At 35.2% G+C, this 25,293-nt stretch overlaps 1 protein-coding gene across 1 annotated transcript in view; it reads left to right on the forward strand.

Moving 5' to 3' along the window:
• The window catches only part of GLS (glutaminase), a 69,232-nt gene that overhangs the window by 23,351 nt on the left and 20,588 nt on the right, over positions 1-25,293 (forward strand). The window contains 8 exon segments of the mRNA XM_030016842.2: positions 2,351-2,409; positions 9,983-10,015; positions 10,288-10,346; positions 11,494-11,560; positions 12,124-12,174; positions 14,604-14,780; positions 15,862-15,993; positions 17,717-17,809. Coding sequence (XP_029872702.2) covers positions 2,351-2,409; positions 9,983-10,015; positions 10,288-10,346; positions 11,494-11,560; positions 12,124-12,174; positions 14,604-14,780; positions 15,862-15,993; positions 17,717-17,809 — 671 coding nt within the window.

Genomic DNA, 25,293 nt, shown 5'->3' on the forward strand with positions numbered 1-25,293 from the left:
CTTTATACTGTGTGGCAGATTGAAACCAGAGATGTGCAGAAGAATCAAGAGCAAAACATTTGTAAAACTACTTTCAGAATGGGCTGTATACAAGTAAGTCGTTAACGTGTTTATGGCCTGGAATGATACCTGATGTTGATGAGAGGAAGCTGTAAAAAAAGAGAATCATAGCTAGAGCAAGAAATGAGGGTGACTGTTTTCTGACCATGCATGAGGCCAATGTTTTGTTGGACTATATGTCCGGGGTTGGGATCCGCAGTTCAAGGAGAATATTGAAAAACTAGAGAGGGCTCCAGTGGAGGGCTGCCAAAGTGCTGTGGGGTCCAGGGCACATCACTCCCAAGGACCAGTTGAAAGGGGAGGTTAGGGGCTCCCCTGAGAGCCACTTAAAACTCTTGAAGAGCAGTTGCAAAGTTGAAGATTTGTGTAGCTCTTCTTGGTAGTGACAGGTGATACATAACAAGGGCCAGTGGCCCCACACTGTGGCTTGGGAGGTGCATGTTGGATGTTAGGGTAAACTTGTCCTCTAGAAGGAACAGGATTGCTAGAGAGGTAGAGGATTTGCCATGTTTGGAGGTTTTCAAGACTCAGGTAGTTAAAGGCATGACTGACAGGATGTAACCTTGGCAATAGGCTTGCTTTGAGTGGGAGGGTGGAGGAGATGACCTGCAGATGTCCCTTCTGACCAGCAGCCTGTGATGCTCTGATTAGTCATTTGACTTGTAACATCTTTGATTGGTGTTCAGGTTTCTGGTCCCTAAGGAGAGAGCGAGCTAGGAAGCTAGGGAAATGCTGCTTTTTTTCCTACTCAGAATCTGGTTTTAATCGAGTGTCAAATATATTTGACCCAAGTTGCTTGCATTATTGACATGAGTAGAACAGGACGTTCAATATAGGTGGATCTTAAGTACAATCAGATGAAATCAGAACAATTCATGAGTCTGTTTCAGAGAGATAAGGAATGGCACTAACAACTTTAAAAGTAGTATACAGACATTAAGTTTGTGTTTTAGGGGAGCTTTACTTTTTTGGACAGAAGGTATTGGTCTTACCTTTTTGCTAATAGATCTTTTTAAAAGTTCTTTTTAATATTGATTTTCTGAAAAATACTAAAAGGAACTTGAGATGATTAGTTTTTGGAGATGATCTGATAGTCATAGATGGCTAGGTGCCATTGACCATGACTAGTGTAATTTTCATGGGAGAATAAGTGTGTGTATGTACTGTGAATATCAGACTAATCTCCAGAAAGCAATCATCTCGAGTTCCTTTTAGTGTGCATGTGTGTGTATTATATATAAAAATAGTGAACACTTTGTGTATTTTTTAAATGAGTATTTTTTTCAGATTTGGAGATAAAGTAACAGCAAATAAAAAGAAGAATTCAATCCTGTTTCAGTATTAAAGTATTGAGAATTGGTTGAGGTTTTCAGACACCAGAACCCTCAAGAATCAACATCCTAGTTAAAAGGCACAGCAAAAATGTTACTTAAAAAAAAAAAAAAAAAAAAAAAGATAACTGTAGGAGGTAGATGTTGATGAATGAAAACTTGTATTTGGGAAAAGTAAGACAGCTTATACAGAAATCTTTCTGGAAAAAGAAGAAGAAGAAAAAATTAAAAGGTGATTCATTCACATGAGCAGCCAAGAATGGCTGGGAATGCAAAAAAATACTGTTAATAGGGAGATTAGTGCTAAAAAGAAAAACTCAAGTGTAGCAGGTATATGCAAGTCAATTATAAAGTAAGTTAAATTCTCATGAGGATGAGTTAGTTGTTATTTCAGAAGCTGCCAATAGAAACTTCTGATTCTTAAAAAGAATCAGGATTTTGTATTCCTGTACAGCAATAAGTAAATTCAAGAACTGGAAATGTTGGGTGGTGTTTTTTTTTGTGTGTGTGTGGGGTTTTTTTTGGGGTGGTTTTTTTTTTTTTTTTTTTGAAAGGACCTGTTTGAACACTTCTAAAATCAGTGAGACTTGCTAACTTGGAAGAAAAATCGGAAAGTCCTTCAGGGGTTGTTCAACTTGCAAATGTTGCATTGATCAAATCTTGGAATGCTGGAGAGGATTCAAAATTTTCAAGACAAGAAATAATGCCAAACTGATTAATTTACTGGACTGTTAAGTAGCATTAGGCTGAGTGTGTTCTAAGCTGTAAAATACTTTGCTCAGAATTTTAAAAATTGTGTATAAAGTTGGATTACAGTATTTTTAATTTAGGATTATATTCCATAATGATAGCTTTAAGCCATACGTTAATATTTATCATTTTTCACTTAAACACTTGACTGGTTTTGTTTGACAAATGCGTCTTGGGATATATTTGTAATTGAAAACTTCATTTCACAGACAGGCCTCATAACCCTATGGTGAATGCTGGAGCAATTGTGATCACGTCTTTAATCAAGGTAAAAAGTTCACTTTTAGTTTCTCTCAGAGTGTAGAAAAAGCATCTTGTACAGATTATGAACTGTTTTCATTTTATGTGTGCAATATCTGATGGCAGTTTACTCATTAGCAGGTAGACAAGCTCTGACGTTTTTTAAACAGTAACAGTGCAGCTGAAAGACTCTTTCTTTAGCATTTTTAGTTTTGTTTCCTTCTTTAACTGCACAACACTTGATATTCTCTTGAGAGAATTGCCTCATACTTGTTAAATGCTAACAGTATGTCCTCAGGAATATACTTTATAGCACTCAGAAATATGTTTCTGAATGTCTAATGCTCTTATATAGCATAAAGTGGCAAGAGTATTTCTTGCTGTGCAGAAGAAATGGAAGATACTATAATTTGTGCAGGAACAATGCAGCTATATTTGCACGTCAGTCTTAATACTGAATGTGTCCGCTATTAACATACTGTACAACTAAATTATGTTTAACTTCTATGTCACATAGTTTCTGTTGGGATGTTAAATGTGCTTTCTTAAATAAGTGTGTTTGGAAACAGTTACCCATATTTTGCTGAGTAAACCACAGCTGAATAATGACTTAACATCTTTAGTCCATGATCTTGAGACTTTGGAAAGCTGTATTTTATTTTTCCTTAGAATAGCTGAATATATCTCTTGAAGTTGTAAGTGGCATAAATTCAATGTAATGCTAATGTTTGCCAGATACCTTACTTGTATTTTCTGCCTTTTTCTGGTAGCCACTGGTATAAAAAACTATTTTTTTTTTTTTTTTTTTTTTCCTAAGGGTACCTGCTTAGGATTGTGGGGAACATGTCAGTCCCCTGGAGTTTTGAAGTAGAAAACCTAATACTGTTAACTTCAGAGGTCTAAAAATATTGTTTACAGCCTTTTTCTTGGTTATGTTTCAAAGTCCCTTAGCTACAGTGTGTTTCCTACCTCCTATTTCCAAGTTGTTGATTTTAAAATTACTTAGATCATGATTTTCTGTTATTTTATATTTAAAGAAGGTGTAAGAACTCCTGCTTAAAGACATTTATCTTTAATAGCTGTAGGTGAAAGAAAATGGCCTTAAGTATGACAGGTAAACTTATTCACATTTAATATTTTTTAAAGGTTGACTGAGCATTGAAATTCACTTGGATAATAGTGAATTTTAAAATCTGACTTAACACATTTGTCTGAAATGTCAGAATGTTAGTCCTATTACAACATGCCCTACTGGTCATAAGGCAAAACACAAGCATGTGCCTCTTGCAGAAGGCACATAGTTCTTGATAAATGGTGTACTTCTGAATAGATAACATGGGGTTTGTTTACTGCATGCAATTGTGATATTTGTTAGAAGGTTGGGGGATTGTTTTTGCTGTTTTTTTTTTTAATTTTTTTTTTTTTTTTTGCTGTAATGTTCTTATGAAGAGTATTGCATTGCACTAACATTTTTGCATGTGGTAACTGCACGTCTAATGGACACATATCTTACTTATCACACTCCATTATTTGTTTTCAGTGTGATTAAAAAGTAGATTATTTTATGTACTGCTTCCACTAAGATACCATTTATCACTTGAATAACTAACCAAACTAAACATACTCTGAATAAAATGACATAGAGGGTCACATGTAAAAAGTAACTTAATAGTTGTATTTTTTGTGAAATAACTGCTTTACAATCTACAATATTCCTATTAACTATTTAGTGATTTAAGTAATTCACATTTATATTCAATCTAATCTGAGGCTGACTTTTTTTTTCTGGAAAAGGTGGCTTCATTAACCCATGTTTTGCCCTCAATTCCTCTGCATTCATTCTGTTTATTTGAGGTGTTACTTGCATATCTCGAAGACTGTATATGGCTCCTAGAGTCCCAAGAAAATTAAGGGGTTGTTAAGCATGACTGAATTCACCATGTATGACAGATCTATCTAATAATAGCATGTTGATAACTGTAGAGAGATTACTGCAGTGTTTCAGTGTTAAGAGTGCTTTTACCTCCTTTGATATTCATTATTTTATCTCTTTCTGAGAAACTGATATAAGAAGTCTTTCAAAATTTACATACATTGTACTGAATTTAGCAGCTGTTGGTATGCATGATCTTGCACACAACTGCCCTTAGAATCTGACACAAATTACGATTACTTGTGGATAAGAGATGATGCTTGGAGTAATCTTTTTGTCAGAATATGTAATATGTTAACATTTTAGGGGAAAAAAGGGTTCTTAGCATCACATACCCGGTTCTGACTTCCTTAAGAATTTGGTGTACACACCTTGGAGCAGAGCCTGAATTGTAATGTTATGTTTAGTCCTTGCTATTCATAATAATAAATAATAAAGCATATATGCATGTTAAGTTGTACATTTGTTTGGTTTACTTTTAGGCATGACTATGTCATACTTTTACCAGCTTAAATGATTCTCCAACTGTCATGTGCTTGGAACTACAATGTATTTACGTTTCGTGCCCTAACTCCCAGCTCTGTTCTAACTGTACTTGCATTACACTTCAGACTGTTTCAGCAATTTAAAGCATGTACCTACAGCAGAAATGCTTTAGCAAAAGGACATCCTGTGGGCCAGTTTTGATGAAATAAAATTTTCGAAAAACCCTAAGGACCTTTTCCCTTGTTTGTAATTGTACAGCCATTTGCCCTTATTACTAGTTACATAAATTACATAGTTATAACAATTTTCAAATAACGTCATCAGAAGAAATTTGGAGTGGCAATTACAGGAGTTTGTGGAAAAGTGATATTAGATAAAATGGTAAATTCTTCCAAGTCTCCAAGGAAATACAGGTGCTTGAAAGAAGAAGATTTAGCTCCTGTACAGATTTAGTACAGATTCAGTGCTCTGTAACCACACAGCTTTCTGTACATCACATTGACTGGGAAAAGTCTTTATTGCCTGTGGTATGGATAGATTTTAATGCTTTGATCTGTTTTTTTTTCTTAAACCTTAAACTCAATTCTCAAAGCATGTCAACTCCAGGAATATCAGTGGTTGCGTCAGCAATTGCCTGCTCTTATGTATCTTTACTAACTGGGGAGGGTAGCCTGTTAGAGGTGCAAATGAGATGAAGAGGAAGGGTTCAGAGCGACATATGTAGAAGGCAGCAGATGGCTGTGGAAGGAATCACCAGAGGACAAGGGATTAATCTTAAGTCATTTTTATTGTAAGCTTCAAGGTTCCATCTCTAGATAAAAGTTTTCCTAGTATAACAGCAAAGGTTTGGGCAAATACAGTCTATATAAATCCCGTAAGTGCTGACAACGACGTGCAGAATATTACACACAGTGACAGTAGACTTGAATGCTCGGCGAAGGGAGGTATTCTATGGTGATCAATTAACATGGGAAGCCTTTAGACATGTTGGGGGGGCATAACAATATTCATAGTCCTTGCAAAAAATTTGGTGTTCAAGAAAATGAAAATGTTGATCTTGCCAACCCTGAAAAAACTTAATTCAATGAAAGCTTTTCTTCTTTGTATAAAACATAAAGAGGTATATCTGATATACTTAAGAGCTTTCTAAATATGCTGGTATATCATAAAATAAATGAGGCAGAGTGGTGGAAAAAACCTGTCCAGATGTGCCAAGGGTCTGTTTGTTGTCAGGATACAGTTATTAGGAAACCTATACAGTTACGGTCTAATACTTGAGGGGTGGGAAAATGAATGGTTTATTGGGTTTATTTGACAGTATAGTTGCAATAATTAGTACAGGTTTAGCTTAATTGGTCTATGCTACCCACTCCAGTTATCCTTCCTTATAAACTGATGTGTAAATGTACATACATACCACTTTAAAACATGTGTTGGTGTTGTGATCTTCTCTGCCAGATACTTGTCTTTATTTTGGTGACGTTTTCTCTCTTCCTGGGTTCTTCATTTTATTGTAGTAACTAATTTTGGATAGATCGTTCACATTATTCTGCACTTGCTTTTTATGATGAGTCAAGTGTATCGGATGTTATTTGACATAGAGTATCTAGTAGTGATAATGTAAATGACATGTATTCACTGGTCATGTATGCAAGTATTTAATACCTGAAGGACACAAAAATAATTCTTATATTTATTTGAAATAGTAATAGTACTGGTCATAGTGGGTCGAATACTGTCTGTGACAGTGTGCTCTCAAGTATTTCAGAGCTGAAAATGGCATGCTAAGCAGTCAAGACACCAGTTTTCACAGAACAGGCCCAGATTAACAAATAAAAATAAAATGTGTGTAAGTACAGAAAACTAAAATAAAGACATTAATAGTTAAGTTAATGTAAAATGCACAAATGTAAAAAATGTTTTCTTGCACTCTGACATAGTGTTATGATTTTTTTTTTTCTGCATGTCTTCATCACAGTGTAGTGTTAGGTTATAAATTTGGCTTAAAAAAATCCAGAAATTAATTTTTGAATAATCTTCTATTATTAGAAGATTATAAACATCATGATCCAGATGTTTTTATTAGCTTGGCTTAGAGTCAAAATTTAAAAATTATTTTAACAAGAGACACATGGTAAGAGCTTATGTGGTCTAATAGTATAAACACTGAATGTCGATCAGTGAAAAGTGGCTGATATTAACTACTTTTCTAATAAATATTGCCTGATTTTGTTGTTGCAAGCTCTGGTAAGTACCCATGGGTCTCTTCTTTCCTATGTACGTGTAGGCATGCAACCTATGCAACTGCTTATATTTTTCTAGTAGAAATACAAATAATAAAAGTACCTTGTTTAATTTAAAAAAAAAAAAAAAAGGGGAAGATCACTAAAACCTGACACAGTCAAAAAATTCAAATTTGATTGACAGCCATAGTGTCCATTGTGGTTTTAAGTGTTTACAAAATTGTATTGAGCTGTCTTCTGCAAATTTGAATTTTCTGCCTATCAAACTGCTTCAATCTTAACATATTCAGTTTCATTTTGTATTCATTTAGAAGTGTTTTTTCATATGTATATACACACAAGCATGTATACAGTAAGTGTGTATATGAACATATGTTCCAGTAAATGTACTAAGTGTTTGTGGAGTTAGTGCATGGAATGTTTCCTTTGATGTTCTAGACAGATGAATTGCATCTGAACTTAAATAAAAACGCTTTTCAAGAAGTATTGTCGCAGTGCCTCCAACCTTATAGGCTTATACAATCAAAATAAGAAGTACTTGTGCAAGAACAGAATTTTTCTTGTCTCCTGTATTTGTTTAAATTATTATTGAAAAGTTGTTGAGTATTCTGAATGTTAGGATTTTATATTTGCAATTGAATTTTAATCATAGAATGTGTGTTGCCTCTGTGTCTCTTCAGCTTTTTAGGAGGAGCAGCATACCTCTGTCAGCTGCTGAAAGAGGGAAACTAATATGTTGGGTTTTTTAGTCATCATGTATGGAAGCAAAGTTCTCCGTTTTAGTTACGTGTTATGTTAAATCCCTACTGAGGTCTTGGTCATGTGATTACTTAAGCAAATATTTTAGGTATACGAGCAGTCTGATTTCAGTAACAATGCTTTTCGGTTTGATATAAAGTACCTATACAAGTGTGTAGAACATCAAGGACTAAAACCGCGTCATCTGAGTTAGTATACAGAAGATTTTCTTCCCAAAATACAAGATTAGATGTAAATTTTAAAAAGAAACCTTTTTTATAACAAGTTGATGTGGAAAAGTTTGCATTGAATCTTATGCCCACCGATTTTATGTGCTGCTAGTAAAGCCAGGTTTTTGTTGAAGAGCTAGGAATTTTTTTTTCAACTGGACCAAAAAAAAAAAAAAAGTGAAGTATTATGTATTTATATTTTTGCAGAAAGCATGATCCCTTTCTCCCTCTTTCTTTTTTTAACAAAAGAACTTGTTTCAATTTATTATACATGTCTAACCATACAATTATCAATGCAGCATCCCATAACTAATGCTGACCCACTTTCCCAGAAAAAGATGTTCATTGTGCATTTGAAAGGTTGAAAAGGTTTTTGTGGTTTAAATGTTGTTACATATTTTACAGCATTAGGATCTATGGAATATTTTGACAACTGCAACAGTTCAATGAAGTTGGTAATTTCTTCTTTTAATTATTTTTCATTGAACAGATTTGGAGTTAAATTTTTAAGACTTGTGTTCTGGTATATTATACAGGAACATTTTGATGAAATGTATCATGAATTTTTTTATCTTATTGCAAATTAGCTAGAGATTATTAGCCTTTAAGCATAAGGTAACCACTGGCGCATAATTTTGACAAAATAGTGTGGTGTTCCTTTCAGCTAGTGATCGTACGTGAATGACTGCACATCCTCTTGTAGATGAGCTGATGCATGGGCTTCAAAGATTATCTGCAACACCCTAATCCACATACAGAGTGGGAAATGAGACTGGCTTTACACATTTCATTAAGTAAAATACTGGTTGATATAAAGCTTCAGTTTTTTCCACTTTCTTCCCCATTCCCATACTAAACACAGTGCAAGTAGTGTTGAATTGTTTGAGATGTTAAACAGAGTTTTGTTACCTAAATAGAGTATCTTTAATACTAAAATTATTTATAAAAACATCTCCAAATACATTGTTTCCACTTGCGTATGTGATGCCACTGTTTAAAAAACTTCCTCAAAAAGTTCTACTTGGCTTCTTCAAAAAATTAAAAACGCCCCCAGTAGACCATGTGCTATTTTTTTACCTCCCACCCCTCTTTCAATGTCTTGCTGTAGGAATTTGTGAAAGGTCGCCTGTCAGAGACCTGTAAAGAATTAATAAATCTTTAACTGGCAACTACTAAATTTGAGAATGTTCTTAAACTGGGGCGGAGGGAAAGCCCCAAAATAACATCCCTTGTCCTGCTTAAAAAAACAAACCAACCAACCCTAAGAATTAAGTTTCACTAGCATCCTTATTAGGTTGGATTTAGATTTTTCATTACATTGTTAGCACAATGATGTACTCTATGATGTGAAATTCTATTTTTCTGTTTCATTTTTAATAGGTAGGACATTAATCAGATATTAATCTAATCAGATATTTTTTATTAAATGCAATTATTTTCATAGTAAGGGGTAACACTTTATTTTAAGTCTTCAATCTAAATTCTTATATGGGCGCTAGCCATGGAAATACTTTAACTTCAGTAGCCTGAACCTTCCTATGCTCAGCTCTGTTGGTAATATAAGAATACCTTTGGGTTACTAATCTATAAAAAGTTAGTGGTTTTGTTATAATTATCCTGATTGTAGTTACTTTTGTATTTTTTGCTTTAACTACTACATTTACTTATGCTAAACGCGTGAAGTTGAATAGAGAGCACTTAAAATAAAGCATACCTTTTTCAGTTTAAACTCATTTCCAATGTACAGGTGTTTGATAAGACTCTTATAGGATTATTTAATGTAAATGATAATTAAAGATTTACTTATCTAACACTTTAATTTTTTCATTAATATATGAAATGATTGTAGTACCTTATTCTTAATTAGCCGCATACCTTAGTTATATGCATTAAAAATCCTAATACTGTTAAGTGAACTAACTTCTTTCTTATGTTAACAATTTTTGTAAATTATTTTTTCTTTTCTTGCAGCAAGGAGCAAATAATGCAGAAAAATTTGACTACGTAAGTTAATGTTATAACATTCCTTTTTAAACTAAATTCAGTGGTAAAAGTCTCAAGATGGCAAGGGAATTGCAAGTGAAATTTTAGTAATTTCAAATGTTTTGGTTTTTATCTGTACTTGGTTGTTTAAACATTTAGTGATTTGGATTGCATTTGTAAAATTGTGTTACAAGATTCAGGGTAAGGCTGGATTGAAAGTTCATCAGTTATAACTTTCATGTCTGAAAATGTTAGTATGCTTTCCCCCCCCCCCTCCTTTCTGTCTCTAACAGGTGATGCAATTCATGAATAAAATGGCTGGTAATGAGTATGTTGGATTCAGTAATGCTACGTAAGTATTTTTTATTTACTTAATGAAGTCAGGTGGAAAATGCCTCAACTGATAGTTGGCATATTGAGCTTATGGCAAAGTTTAGTTATTTACATTGAAACCATCATTTTCTCCCTAATATTAGAGAGTGTCTTTGGCTTAAAATTTGCAAGAACTAAAGTTGTGCATGTCTCTGACATCAGTGTGGCTAAATCTCACACAGAAGTGTTGGTTACCTCTTTGAAATTTCATTATTCTGTCTTAGTGCTCTGTTGATGCTATGGCAGTGAGAGCTGTAAGTGCAACTCCTATTTTCCTGGCATTCATATTAAAAATTAAACTCTGCATGTTGATGGCTGCGTATCAAATGTTTAGAAAGCGTACTTTATACAATTGGGACTCTTCATGCTTTTTTACTTTGCATATTTAAATTCTTTTCTAAAACAGTTCCCCTCATTAACTCAATGTACAGCGTTCCAAAACTCTTGAGAGCTTTTTGAGGCAGCATAGGGAAAATCATAAAGATTCCGTACAGCAGAGTTGCTTCCAGGTTGCTAGTTGGCAGGCACGTGCAGAGAAGCGGAATGAGATAACTAGTGCTTTTCCTGAGCTTTGTTCATGTCAAAGTGTCTACTACAGAAGGAACCAGACAGGAGAGAATTACCTACCCTTGTATCATACAGATTCCTCCTTTAGGTTTCATCCTTAACTTAATCATCACGATAAACAGTGCAGCCACCAGTCTGGCTGTTACCTGACCTGCAACTTGATCCTCAGATTCCTCTCTAGTTTGGTCAGGGTTGTCAGTGAATGACCCTTTCACTACAGCTTGTTGTGGGATGTTTCATTCCACTATGGCCTTTTTAGAAACGCTTCCAAGAGTAGGATCTTACACTTTGCCTTATCTCCAAGTCGGCTTATGTATGTGTAGGTAACCAGTACTGTGTATATTTGGATGTCAAAGCTAATTCACTCCAACTGGGTGTACTGGGATGAGCTTCTATGGCAACTTCTGTCCTCTTAGTAGAATGTTTGTGTTCAGAAGTAACGTATCCTTTACACGCAGTTTTACTGAATTACATTATGCGTCTCTGAAGTTTAGTGGTGTGTTTAAAGTTTGACGTGTTGTCTTGTCTTTTTTTTTTTTTTTTTTTTTTCTTATTCTAAGGTTCCAGTCTGAAAGAGAGAGTGGAGATAGAAACTTTGCAATCGGCTATTACTTGAAAGAAAAAAAGGTTGATCTCTTTTGTTTATTGTATTTTGAGGACTGCATGGTGGGGTTTTTTCATAGTCTATGAAGACTTTTAATTTATTTAATGTACAGTAGGGCATAAATTATTCTAATACTGTATGTGTTTTCATACTGTTACTCAAAATGCTGTCATTTAGAAAGTGATACTTATGTAATTCTAATAGAACACCTGTAATCTCTTTTTCTGTATCATAGCCATGATAATTTGTTTTATTTGTTGTAAAATGCATAATCTGTGCTGTTCAGATGACTCTAGAATAGATGCATTTTGCAGTTTGCTGATTTAAAGATATTGAAAGCTGTACTAAAAAATATTTTAATACCTAGCTTATTGACCTCACTGCACCGTGTTATTTTTAAATCTGATGTGATTTAATATCTCTACTTGTTACATTTAATTAAACATTTAATTTAAAATCTGCCTGATGCTTAATGTGCTGACAAGAATATAGCTTAATATATGTCTCTCTAAAAGAGATATTTAAAAAAAAAACCTAACCAAACCATAATTTTACTTTAAAGACTCTCTTTATTTTTCTTCCTCAGTGCTTTCCTGAAGGCACGGATATGGTTGCTATACTAGACTTCTATTTTCAGGTAAGTGACTTCAAAATTGAGACTCTTTATAGACTTAGAATTAGTATTATAAGCACTAGAAGCTGATTCGTTCATAGATATGAAAGCTTTAATGGCTTATAGTTAAACTTGTCAGCTTCTGTTAAACTCTGGAAATGAATGATGTACATTTGATGTATCCAGATTTGGTTTTTTTTAGGTGATGTACTTAGGTGTCTTTATTGCTAATGCAAACTAGCAATAGTCTTTAAAACACTAGTAGTTAGAAGCTTAAAATGTCTTGTATTACTTCAATGAGTTTGACAAAATACTTTTGCTTCTTTGGGTTGCTGCTCTTTATTGTACTGTGAAGTACTTTAAACTCCATGTGTAAATAAATAGTATATGCATGCTCTATTCTAAGCTCAGGGATAGTGTTATAAATGAAATAATATTAATATCTCCTTTTTGTTTAATTCAATGCTTATGAGTAAAACAAAGAATCTAGTCACATATATTCTCCCCTCCCCCATTTTTTTTTCTTTTTCACTTTCAGCAAGTTATTTGCAACTGTCACAAAATGAGAACTTGGCAAGTGTGAGGTATTTCCTCAGTAAGGGTTTCCTAATGTTAAAACATTCACAACTCTGTTACCTCTGCTGCATGTAGTTCTCAAGAGGCAGTTCAAGTTGTGTTACTGACTCAGTCCATCTGAGATAGTTTAAAGAAAAAAAAAATCCAGAGTTTAGTTCTCAAAATGAATCTGGTTTTGATTTGTCAGACTTGCTTTCACTTATGCAAATTATAAACAATATATCTTAAAATGCAAATTTAATCTGAGTTTTTTTTCTGTTGGGATGCACCTGCTTTAATCTTTGGATCGAATGACTGTTTATGAAGTAAGGTGTATGTGATTAGCCTTAGTTGACCTCTTGTTCAGTTGGAAACCAGGTACAAGCTAAGAGTCTACTCTGAACGTCTGTTATTACAGGACAAAACTAATAATTTATTTACTGTTTAAACATGCTTTTTAAATGCTTCCTATCCCACTGCCTCAAGTCCTGATACGCTTCTGAGTGCAAAGCTATTCATAAGTTAAGAAATGCCAAAACTAACTTTTCTGATGTATTTTACTTTGGCGTCATTTTCATACATTATGATCTCTAATTTCACAACTGCGTGTCATTCTTTTTTTTCCCTTGCAAAATCCCCTTCTCACTCCATACTCAGAAAAAGGGCAGCTCATACACGAGCGGTAATTCTGTTTTCTTTTCTTCTCACTGTACGACGCTTACTTTCCAACACTCTACTCAGATTCTACTTAAAAGGCTAGTTACTTCTTTTCTTTGGGTCTTCTGTAATGCTCCAGTGTAATTGGAAACTTTCTGAACAGGAATAAACTTACTTTCCTATTATCTCTGTAAAAGTGAGGATGGATTATTCTCATTTTAGAGAACCGAGGTACAAAATGCAGGTGCTTAAACTGCGAACTTAGGAACACTTTTTTTCAAAGTAGGTGATATTATGTAATACTTCATATGTTTAAAACACAGTTGCCATTTTAGATGCGTCTCTGACAATCTCTTGATTTGCAACTCCAGTTGGTTGGACTAGGATGTATTGAGTTTGGCACCCGGAAAATAAGAATTCCAGGTAGTAACTACTCATGCAAACGTGGCTTAGGTAACTTCCTGAAGTATCATGTAATGACTGTTTGGCAAAAGCAAGAATACAAGCACTAGTTTGTTTACTTTTCAGAGTAGCATTTCAGTTTCAGGTTGAAACCAGCTTATCTTTTGGTTTCTGCAGAAATGAGGCAGCATCAGGTGATGGCATCATATCACATTTCCTGATGTGTCACCAAAGTATGTATAGTCTGTACTGAAGCAGGGATCCTGGGAGAAACTATTGTGTGGTCGTATCATTAATATATCATAAACTATATATGAGAGAAAGGTGAAATAAGGCTGCATCAGCAGGAAGTGCTGGCATTAAGACTTGCATGTGCTAGAGTCTGCAGCTTTAAAATGTACTTTTAATAATGTGTGGGGTCTTCTAAGGCTTAAAAAAAAAAAACCCACACAAAACAAACTCAAATTGAAAAAAACCCAGTCATTCTGTGGCTTTGCCATTTAAGCAGATGAAAAATACTGAGATTGTTTTCCAGACCTCTTCCTCTCAAAGGAACATAAGGGGGGTGGGGGGAGGAATCAAGCAGAGACACTAACCCATGAAAAATACTGTCCCAAACTATTAAGAGGGCTTACAAACACTGTCGCTGGGATCTTTATAGTAGGAAGATTCAGACCATATTAATTGATGCTACTAGCGTCATCTGTAACGAATGTTATGCTACAGGTTATTGTATGAGATATTACTATTTCTCTAGAGACATATTGCTGATCCTGCTGTAGTTGTCCTTGCTGTGCTAGAAGTATTGGTTCTTATAATCTCTATTTCTTTTTCATAAGCTCTGCTCAATAGAAGTAACATGTGAATCAGCAAGTGTGATGGCAGCAACTCTGGCTAATGGTGGCTTTTGCCCAATCACTGGTGAAAGAGTACTGAGTCCTGAAGCAGTCCGGAATACCTTGAGTTTAATGCATTCCTGTGGCATGTATGACTTTTCAGGGCAGTTTGCCTTCCATGTAAGTAGTTTTCATATATTAGTTATAGCTGACCAGGAAGATTAATCTGTGCTCTTGTTTTCCATGTTCCAGGGCTTGCTTGCTTGCTTCTGGGGGAGAGGGGAGAGCGTTAAATGAATTATTTAGAAATTGAACACACCATATGGGAAAATCTCACCTAGGATTCATGGCACTATTAGTACAACACACCTTATAGCACTTACTATTCTCTGCCACTTCGCATTTGGGAATCCTTTTCATGTCAAAACACAAATACTGTCCCTTAAGAAAGGCTGTTCATGACAGAAACAGGTCATGATGCAGATGTAACTGGAAACAGTGTAACTGAAGAAATCCTGCTATATGGGAGTAAAGGGTAGCAGAAAGCGTTTGCAGACAGTTGCTTTTTCTTCACTAACTCAGGCTCATGAATTGTCCTCGTGTTGTAAAAGTGGCTGTCATACACAGTATATGTACCATGCTTCTATTTTCCAGCAGTATGTTTCTTACATGTAAGTATTTAAAGATGTACTGCATGTTATTTGTGTTTTCAGCATTTTGAGTGGTTTTAGTTTTTCCTTATTGCATTCACATAAAATTGATTATGACACTTTGCATGACCTAAGTTATTGCTTACAGAGCTGTGAGGATATGTGACATGTTAGTTCCTATTGGAAAAAAGCAATACTTTTAACCAGATTGTAAATAGGTAGGTTATTGTATGATTTCATGGACAGACTCTTCTGTTTTCCTGGATTTTTGTTTTTTACCTTTTCCAGTCAAGATTTTTTTTTACGTGTATACCTTTCTACTACTACCTTGTCGCAAACTGTTCATGACAGATACACTTGTGTAGTACTGCTTAGTCATAGTTGCGTTTTTATAATAGATCTAAATTATCTTTTCCACTGTATTACTGAATCTCTGTGTTACTGAGAGCAAAAAACTTTATGATCGTGTACCTCGGATTGCCATGAACTGTGCTTCAGGTTATTGTCTATCTAAAAAGAGATAAGTAATAACACTTTTCCAGCTTAAAGTGCTTTCCAGGTCTACATTTTATAAATGCTGCATAATAATCTTCAGTATAATTATTCTATAGGTTGGTCTCCCTGCAAAATCTGGAGTTGCTGGTGGGATTCTTCTGGTCGTTCCTAATGTCATGGGCTTGATGTGCTGGTCACCTCCTTTGGACAAGATGGGCAACAGTGTTAAAGGAATTCACTTTTGTCATGTAAGCAGTATTGCCTTTAGTGGTTTTGGTTTTTTGTTTTGGTTTGTTTTTTTCCTTTTCCAGCTGATGTTTACTGAGCTTCAGTTAGTATAGCTGAGCTCTAAGTGAATTAAATAGTGATTTGTTACTCTTCCATACATAGCAAGTTTCATCTGATCCAAGGGTCCAAGAAGAGACACTTGCTTTTTAGTAATAAATAACACTTTAATTCAGTGAGCATTAAGAAAATACGAGGCCAGAAACACTGGAGAAATTGATTGTGGAAAAGCTTTGAAAAGGAACACTTCATGAAGTAATGAAAGAGCTGGTGTCTTGTGGACTGCATTAGAAGCTCTAGAGCTCTATTTATAGACTTCTTTTCCTCTCCAGTCATAAAGTAAACAATTTTCAAAACATTGGAAATGCAACTCTTATTACTATAAAAGAAAGATTCTAATGAAATAATGCTGCTCTGATGTATTTTTTTTAAACCAATTTTTGTAAACAGTCTGACATAAAACATGTCTTCATAGATCAGACCCAGTTGTTTGGCAAGCTCTTCCTAGCTTCGTCTCTTGCTTTTGAAAGGGCTGTGGACAGTCTGTTGATAGCAGCATTAGAAGCAGGAGAGATTTTATAGTGTGCTTTGTAATGATTAGTAAAGATGTTTTGTGGGAGAGAAGGATGTAAACAATGTTGTCTTCCTTTTTAATTTTCTCCCTAAAACTGCCTTGCGATACTGATTAAGTAATTACAGATGGCGGGCGGGGGGGAAGTCTCAAAAAAAGAGAATAGTAGGCTATCTAGAGCCCCATAGGAAATGTAAGATTTTTGGTAATGGTTTGGAAGTTGAAGGCATAACTAGGCTCTTTCGCCCGCCCGCCCCCCCCTTTTTTTTATAGTGATGACAGTTAAGCTGCAGTGATACTAGTTTGGATGGACTTCAGTTCCTAGCATGAACACTTACTTGTATGACTAGTGTTCACTTAGCTTATTGACAACAGCATGGGATTTACAGTATGCAAGGGTTTAGTTCATGTGGATGAGCAGCAGTTAAAACTTCATACTTCTATTTATCTAACATCTGTACAGCTGCAAGTTAAGAGTACTAAGAAGTTACTAATTCTAGTTTAAATACTTGAAAGTTTCATATGAAATAGTCTTGATAATTTAAAGGTAAAATCATAGAAAAATCGGTAGGTGAAGGTTTTGCTGCATTTATTCTGTGTTATAACGGGACCTAAAAACTGATAGATGATCATGGCATACAAGTAACATGAATGTAACTTTTCTGTTTAAATATACAGCAGCATAGCAAAGGCCTGTACTTATAATCTTTTATGTTGTAATTCAAACTGATTTAAAATCCATTATGTCTCACATTTTCTTGTTTCATCCTTTTGATTGAAATTTTATGTACTAGACTAGTCCAGACTATTTCTTCCTGTTACTGAAGGGTTTCATACAGCTGGAGTAGAAATATACTAAAATAGATACTTTGCAAAGTGCTACTTTTTTTGTACTTTAAAAAGGAGTTTAAAGGTGTTATTAGAACTTAATCATGTCATTGTATTATGTTCAACGGGCCTCAAAGACATTGGTATTGATTTATTAAATAAGCTTCTCTTATTACTGGTTTAAGTTACTAGGCTATGATGTAAAACATAAGTGGTAGCATTACTACAATCTCATGCATTGGATTGTCATATCCAAATAATAATGTATGTTCTCTAAATATTTGCAGGATCTGGTTTCTTTGTGCAATTTCCATAACTACGATAATTTGAGACACTTTGCAAAAAAGCTTGATCCTCGCAGAGAAGGTGGTGATCAGCGGGTAAGTTAATATGTGTGTTTAGTGAGTATTGCATGTAGACATCAAGAAATACGGAAAGTTTTGTCTAAATGCAAAACTGCTCAATGACATGTATTGCATCAAAGTTTTCAGATAAACTAGTTAGTTTACATTATTAGTGGACACTTACCTGGGTGGACCACGCTATCACAGGGTTTAGTATAGTAGAATTTCATATTAGATTTGTAACTCCATTTCATACAGTTCATCTCCCTTGCTAGACTAAGTATATGGTGTCTGATAAAAGTTGCAAAGAGTTTTACTGTACTGGTTGCCTTTAATAAAGATTTGACCAGCTGGTGGGCTTAGCCTTTTTGTTCTGTGCTGCAATGCATGAGATGTATGTTTAGCGTTTTTTGACAGTGATATCTCTGAGACCACATGACTTGCTGAGAGTTGCAGAGGCAGTGAATTCAGGTGTTTGCAGTGCTGTAGACAAGTGCCAGTTCCTAAGGAAGCAGTATAAGCAGTCTCTGGGAATGAACTGAATCCACTGCAGCTACATGTAGAAAAGATAAAAGTGTGAGGGTGCCTGAGATAAGGAAAACTTCTTTGCTTTTATTACCATTAATGTTTTAACTAAGGCATGAAGATTTCAATAGGAGAAGATACAGTAGAAGGATTTTTAAAGTGCTTCTATTTGCATGTATACGTCTAAAAAATACCCAGTTTGGAATTTGAATTTTTTTATAACGGGAAACGAGAAAATAACAGTTTATGTGAAGAGGTGAAAAACTTGAGTCTGTTAGCATTGACTGCAAGTATGGATTTTTTTCCTTCAAATACACTAATAAATAATGTATGTTGCTTGAACAACTAGCATTCCTTTGGACCAATGGACTATGAGAATCTCCAGCAAGAACTTGCTTTAAAAGAAACAGTATGGAAAAAAGTGTCACCTGAATCAAACGAGGACATCTCCAGAACCGTAGTGTATAGAATGGAAGGTCGGGGAGAGCAAAACTAAATGAATGGGTTCTAGTTTCATTAAATTCTTCTTTTTAAAAACCCTCAAGCATCTCTAGATTTAACTTTGATTTTAATATTGTTTGCCTGGTGTTTCATTTATATATACATTTTGTGTAAATTCTGTATGCTATACCAAAAAGACTGTCAAAAGTTCAAGGGTGGGGGGGGGGGAAAGCACATGCAAACAACAAAACCCAAAACTGTTAAATGACTTTTGTAGTTACTTAAAACACATTTACTTTAAAAAAAAGAAAAAGGTAAATCTGAATGTTTTCAAAGATATACCAGTTTTGTGTATATCTGTTTATTTTTGTTTATATCTGAGAATTTTAAGTAAATTAACTTTAGAGCTAAGCAAGAACTTACAGTGTGTGCTCTGATCGGGGTCAGCATGTAAAGATACAAGAATTTTAATTAAAATATAAAGTAAAATAGTGTCAGCAAAATACAGCAAATTCATGTATCTCTAAATAATTGTATATTAAGTGGAGATAGGTTCTGAGTCATGTTATTACTTTAACACGAGCTTTCAAATTGTTTTGAACAGAAACGGATCCTTTGGATATGCCATGCTAGTGAAGATTTTTCTTTTTTTTTTTTTTTTTTTTTTTTTAATCCGACCTTTAATAATTATTAATGCTAACATTTAAATAAAAAGAGCAAAAATGGCTGGGGAGGACTGGGAGAAGGGGGAAAAAACCCTGCCTTGTTTGCAAGGTAACTAATGCAGCGGAAGGATTTTGTACCGAACTCTTTTGAGTGTCTTGCTAGCTGCTTGTACTGCCAGCTGGTAGTTATGACTCAGAAGTCTGCCTTACTAATAATGCTGTGCTCCACCCTAGAGAGGAATGTAAGCAGTCTTGGGTTTAGAGTGGTAACCAACTGAGTAGTGAGCAGGAAATACATTCAGAGTAAAGCAGATAGGTAGATATTATTGAAACTGTTTACAATTAACTTATTTTTCAACCGCTAATGTGTGCGCATGTTCATATATATGATCAGAGGTTTCATTTACTTAGACATGAGCAAATTTTTAAAAAGTTATCACTAATTGCTACTTTTTAAAATGATAGTGAGTTTGCACCTCTGTCAGCTTGCTAAGAAACAGGATTTGCATTATTCAGCAGGCAACTGCATCTGTTCATCTGCATAATTTGATAATTTTGAGTATCTTGAGTAGGGTGTAGCTTGACATGGTGTACATAAGCTTCGAAAGGCTCAATAGGCAGTGCTGAACAGAGGGCACAGACTTACTAAATTCTTGACACTTGTAGCTATTAGATTCTTAATGATGCTAAAAATCTTAGAAAATTCTTCTCTGTAAGGTTTTCCCCTTTATAAGTTTGCAGATAATCTGATATATCCCATGCCCAGTACACATCATGCAGAGTCCTGGTTTATAAAACTGCAGAAAACTTGTCTGAGTAATGATAAATGGTATTAGCTTGTTGAGGATTCTAAGAGACAATGACAGATAATTCCTTAGTAACACTTCCACCCCTTCTCCCTGCCCCCTCCCCCAATCCTTCTCCCTTTTTAGTTTATCTAAAACTCCGAAGTGTGTTCATATGCAAAACTCACATAAGGGGAGAGTTAGGTTTTTCCTGCCCCTTTCTTGACCCATCTGGATGTTTATGAATTCCGGAAGATGCATAAAGCAAAGCTGATGTTCTCTGAGAAAGCAAGCTGTTCTTAATTACTCTGTTTAGGTATTGTTAGTTTTGCATAAACATTTGAAATAAGCTCTGACTAAACCCTCAATAATCTTCATCTAGCAGTCTATTGTAAAAGGATGGGCTTCCTGTCTTTGAAGCCTACAGGCAGATTAAAATGTTTAAGCAAAACAATACGGAACGTCAATTTTCAGTGAATTCGAAGTCCTACTGGGATGAAGAGGTAAATCTGTGGTGCAGATGTCAGTAATAAATGTGAGTCATAAATTGCTGAATAATAGCTGTTTTATAATCTTATCACTGATGATAAGGTTAGGTTTGTCAGTGCTTATCTTGAAAATATAGTAAAATAAGTAAAGGCAGAGTCTTGAATTATAAAAATGTTTCACCTGTTTGAGGATTTTACAGTAAACTAGTAGTTACAGAGACGTAACAAGTGTTCAGATCCTGCAAAACTACATGTCTTTACCTGAAATACCCTCAATTGCAAGAGGGAACATAATTGTGTCTGTGCTGCTACTGCAAGTATTTACAGTGATGACGTTGCTGGTTAAATTACTAGTTTAATTAAAAAAGGAAAATGTATGATGGAGGGTTTGCTTGATCTAATTCTGCACACGTTATTTTCTGATTTTTAGTACTATTTGAAGCTCATTCTAAAAACGTGGTTGCAGATGGAAAATTGTTCCTTCTGGGTTTCAACTTGAAAATAAAAATCTTTACCGTATTTATGTTTGTCAGTTACATACCAAACTTGTGGTAGAGGCAAGTCCTGCATGGGAAATATAAAATTAAGGAAACTACTAGATCTTTCATATGCATAATAAGAATATTTAGGGTACAGCTTACACAATCTTTACTTTAGATATATATATTACAGTTCTGTAATATATGCTTTTGAAGCCTGTCTCAGAATTTAAGCCAGCCTCTAGTTAGGAGGGGTCAGGAGGAGAATCCTTTGGACCAATTAGTTTGTAACTTGCCAACACTCACAGTTTCTTGTTCTGGCCTGCCATTTGTGCAGATGGCTCTTCTTCATGGCAGGGTACGCAGATAGCTGGGACCACAGTCAGGTCTGCCATGATGACTTACCCATTCCTGCATTATGTTTGGTGAGCGGGTCTGAAAGAATGTGGTGATAGAGGCTAGTCATTGAGTGTTTGAAGTCTGCAACGGTTTTAGTGTTCACCTGTGCTACAGTAAGAGCAATTCTTGATATTCAAGCATTTTAGCTGTTTGTTTGTTTTTCTTTGTCAGCATCATTAACATTTCATTAGAAATGTAAATGCTTTTTAAAATTTTATTTTAGCATCTGTGTTGTACCTTTTGGCTCAGTTGTTAAGTTACCTGTCTCGTTTTCCATTTTTCATTTGCATTGTATGTTATTTATGTATCTTGATTTCCAGCATGCTTATTTTTGTATTGTTTAATAAATTTATTTTAAGCTGATTTTTATTGTATTTTTTTCTCTCAATGGAGAACAGGTTTGTTCAAACACATTTTTGAGACTGAAGTGAGATAGTGAGCACTCCATTCTAAAAAAGATAAAGTTCTAGAAAAGTAGGTGGAATAAGCAGATTTAGTTAAACCAGTCATTGAAAACCTTCCTAAGATTTCTTAAACATTTTGTACAATAATGTAATTATTTTTCTCTTTGAACTGTTATCTTAGAAAGTTGAAAGCAAAAATCAAAGTAGCAAAACTTTCTCACCGTGACTTTTCTAATAAAAATGTCATGGTGCAGTAGGATGTTAACGTCACTGTGTATTTGTGTGGTTTTGAAGATACTAATTCAGTCACTTGGAAAATATGTGGTTAATGGTACCAGTGCCAGGTTAGTAACTGTTCATCCTGAGCATTATGAAGTGAAAAATACAGCTTGTAATAAATCACATATAGCAAGGAAGGTGGTCCAAAAACCACATCCGTGTAGTAGCAACAGTGGGGTCTGAATAATGGTTAGTTGAATCTGGGTTCCTGGCAAAGTACTTGCCCTTTGTCACAGGCTTACTTTTTTTTTCCGTGAATATTTATTTGAGATACTAAATAGTAGAGGTATTTGTAATGTGATGATTCCGAGGTAAGATTTTGTCACGAGACATATGCCTATACTGAGGGTGGCCATAATTATTAACTCAGCTTTTCTGTAGATTGGTTTATAAACTGCAGTTACTTAAACTATGTTTTTAAAATGAGCTGTATGTTCATTGTACATAAAATATCACATACCAAAAGAGTTTATTCTCTAAAAGTCATAAAGATGAGCAAAGGTAGAAGAGTAGTAGATACAAAGGGAGAACCACAGGTGATTTATTGTAGAATTACTCTGGCTCTTATATTTAGGTTTTCATTGTGCATTTGTGTCAAAAGACCAGTGGGTGGGTAGATGAATAAAAAGGCAATGGAGTCGGAGAGGGTGGGCGGGAGGGGGGATAGGGTGTATTGTTTTTTCATTGTTTGTCTTTCTCTAGGTCTTGATACGTACATGTCATTGATGCACAGTAGTTAGCTGTGAGCAAAGTAGTTAATTATGAGCTTCATAATTATATATAGTGGTTTAGTATCCTAAACATTGTTTGTAGGCTTTTACTATTTTATTTTTTTAATTTTGTTTAAATATTTCTGTAGTTTTCTGGTGGGAGTTCAGAAACAGTTACTCCAGTGAAAGAAGAATATACTTTTCAACGGAGTTCTTATTGGGATGACTAAGTACACCTAATAATTTATCTTCAGTGCAGAGTCTTTTTGAGGAATTTGTCACAAATGCCTATATTAGTTGCAGGGATGGCCAGAGGCTTTAAATCAGGTAGAAATCTAACTAAAGCTTAATTTTTTTTTTTTTTTTAATCATGCTAGTATCTTGTCTGTTCTATAGTTTTTGTCCAGTCTAGAAAATGCATGAATAAGCAGTGTGTGTAATGATGTGCTTTTAAAGGATGGGTCATGCACAGCCCCATTTTCTTTCAGGAATTTATGTCCTGATATGTTGAATAGTTTTGTTGCAGTCTAAATTATTAAAATACCTACTTTGAATCAAGTGTGGGTTTTGATTTACCATTGGCTCCTTGTAGAGAATATTGTGTGCAAAATAGAAATGCCCTGTTGGCTTTTGGTTTACATGCAAGTAGAAGTTAATTTTATTGGTGTCTAATCCTGCTTTATGCAGACTTTTGATATCACTTGAACCCTTAGCATTTAAAAGTTTTTGCAAGACTTATGAGTGGCACAGCTCTGCACGTAGTTTGGTTACTTCTGAAAATGCACATGCGTTTCTTCTGTGAGTAGCAGGCCTTACGTAATGGTTATAGCTGAAGCTGCAGTTTAACTAAGTAAAGCCCTACAATAGAGTTTAGGCTGGCAGAAGAGTGGTGGTGGCAAGTTTGTTGGGTTTTTTGTTTGTTTGTTTTTTTCATGAGTTTAAGTAGTTAAAACAGAACTTGATTTAGGTAATGAAGCTGACATGGATGCGTGACCTAGAGTAAGGCTCTTAAGAGTTAACTGGACTGTGCAGATTTTTAAAAAGGAAAAGACGGGTGTCCTGGTTTCAGCTGGGGTAGAGTTAATTGTCTTCCTAGTAGCTGGTACGGTGCTATGTTTTGAGCTCAGTAGGAGAAGAATGTTGATAACACACTGATGTTTTCAGTTGTTGCTCAGTAGTGTTTAGTCCTAAGTCAAGGATTTTTCAGCTTCTCATGCCCAGCCAGTGAGAAAGCTGGAGGGGCACAAGAAGTTGGCACAGGACACAGCCAGGGCACCTGACCCAAACTGGCCAAAGGGGTATTCCATACCATGGGACGTCACATCTAGTATAGGAACTGGGGAGTGGGGGTGGGGAATCGCCGCTGGGGACTAGCTGGGTGTCGATCGGCAGGTGGTGAGCAATTGCACTGCGCATCATTTGTACATTCCAATCCTTTTATTATTGCTGTTGTCATTTTATTAGTGTTATCATTATCATTATTAGTTTCTTCTTTTTATATTCTATTAAACCGTTCTTATCTGAACCCATGAGTTCTACTTCTTTTCCCTATTTTCTCCCCCATCCCACTGGGTGGGGGGGAGCGAGTGAGCAGCTGCGTGCTGCTTAGTTGCTGGCTGGGGTTAAACCACAACAACGGGCCCTTTTACATGTTGGGAGAGTAATAAACACTTGGACACCTTGGCACTAAGGCTGATGAGGAAACAGGGTTGAAGAAAGGACAAGGGGAAAAGGAAAGAACTCTAGAAGACTTTTCTACCCTCAAAAATGTTCCAGTCAGCCATACTTTCATGTATTCCATTTATGCAGCGGGCATGGCGGCGGGGGGAGCGTATCTGTTGTAAGGTAACGCTTCCCGTTTTACCTGCTGCTCTGCTCTGATTTTGACCTAGCTGGCACATAGCTGGTGCCTTCTGTAGTGTCGTCCTCATACTTTCATGATACCAGTTATGTTTGCAGAAGGCAAAAGCTGTCTTCTGCTTATCTTCTTTCCAGATTTCCTCTGACCCCTTTATCTGATCAGTTACAGTGGATCTTCTCCAGTTAAGTATCACTGTTATTTTGTAAATTACAGGCAGTTGGTAGTGCTTCTCCTGTTAGAGATCAGTGTACATTAATTTCGTTGTTATTTGGTCAGACTTGGAATACGGTCTGACTTCTATTTGCACTTCTGTTAATCTGTTTGGCTTCATGATTTTTCAGTGAAATTGCTTGAATTTGATTCTTGTTTTTTCTGAAATATTCTGAAAATTTGAAATAATTGTTTTGATAATACAGTCAACAAATACCTGTTATTTTCTTTTGAAGGTTCTTTAATAGCTAAGTGCTATTGTTAAGCAGGCCTT

The sequence above is a fragment of the Aquila chrysaetos genome, chromosome 6 (assembly GCF_900496995.4).
Source record: "Aquila chrysaetos chrysaetos chromosome 6, bAquChr1.4, whole genome shotgun sequence".
NCBI lineage: Eukaryota > Metazoa > Chordata > Aves > Accipitriformes > Accipitridae > Aquila > Aquila chrysaetos.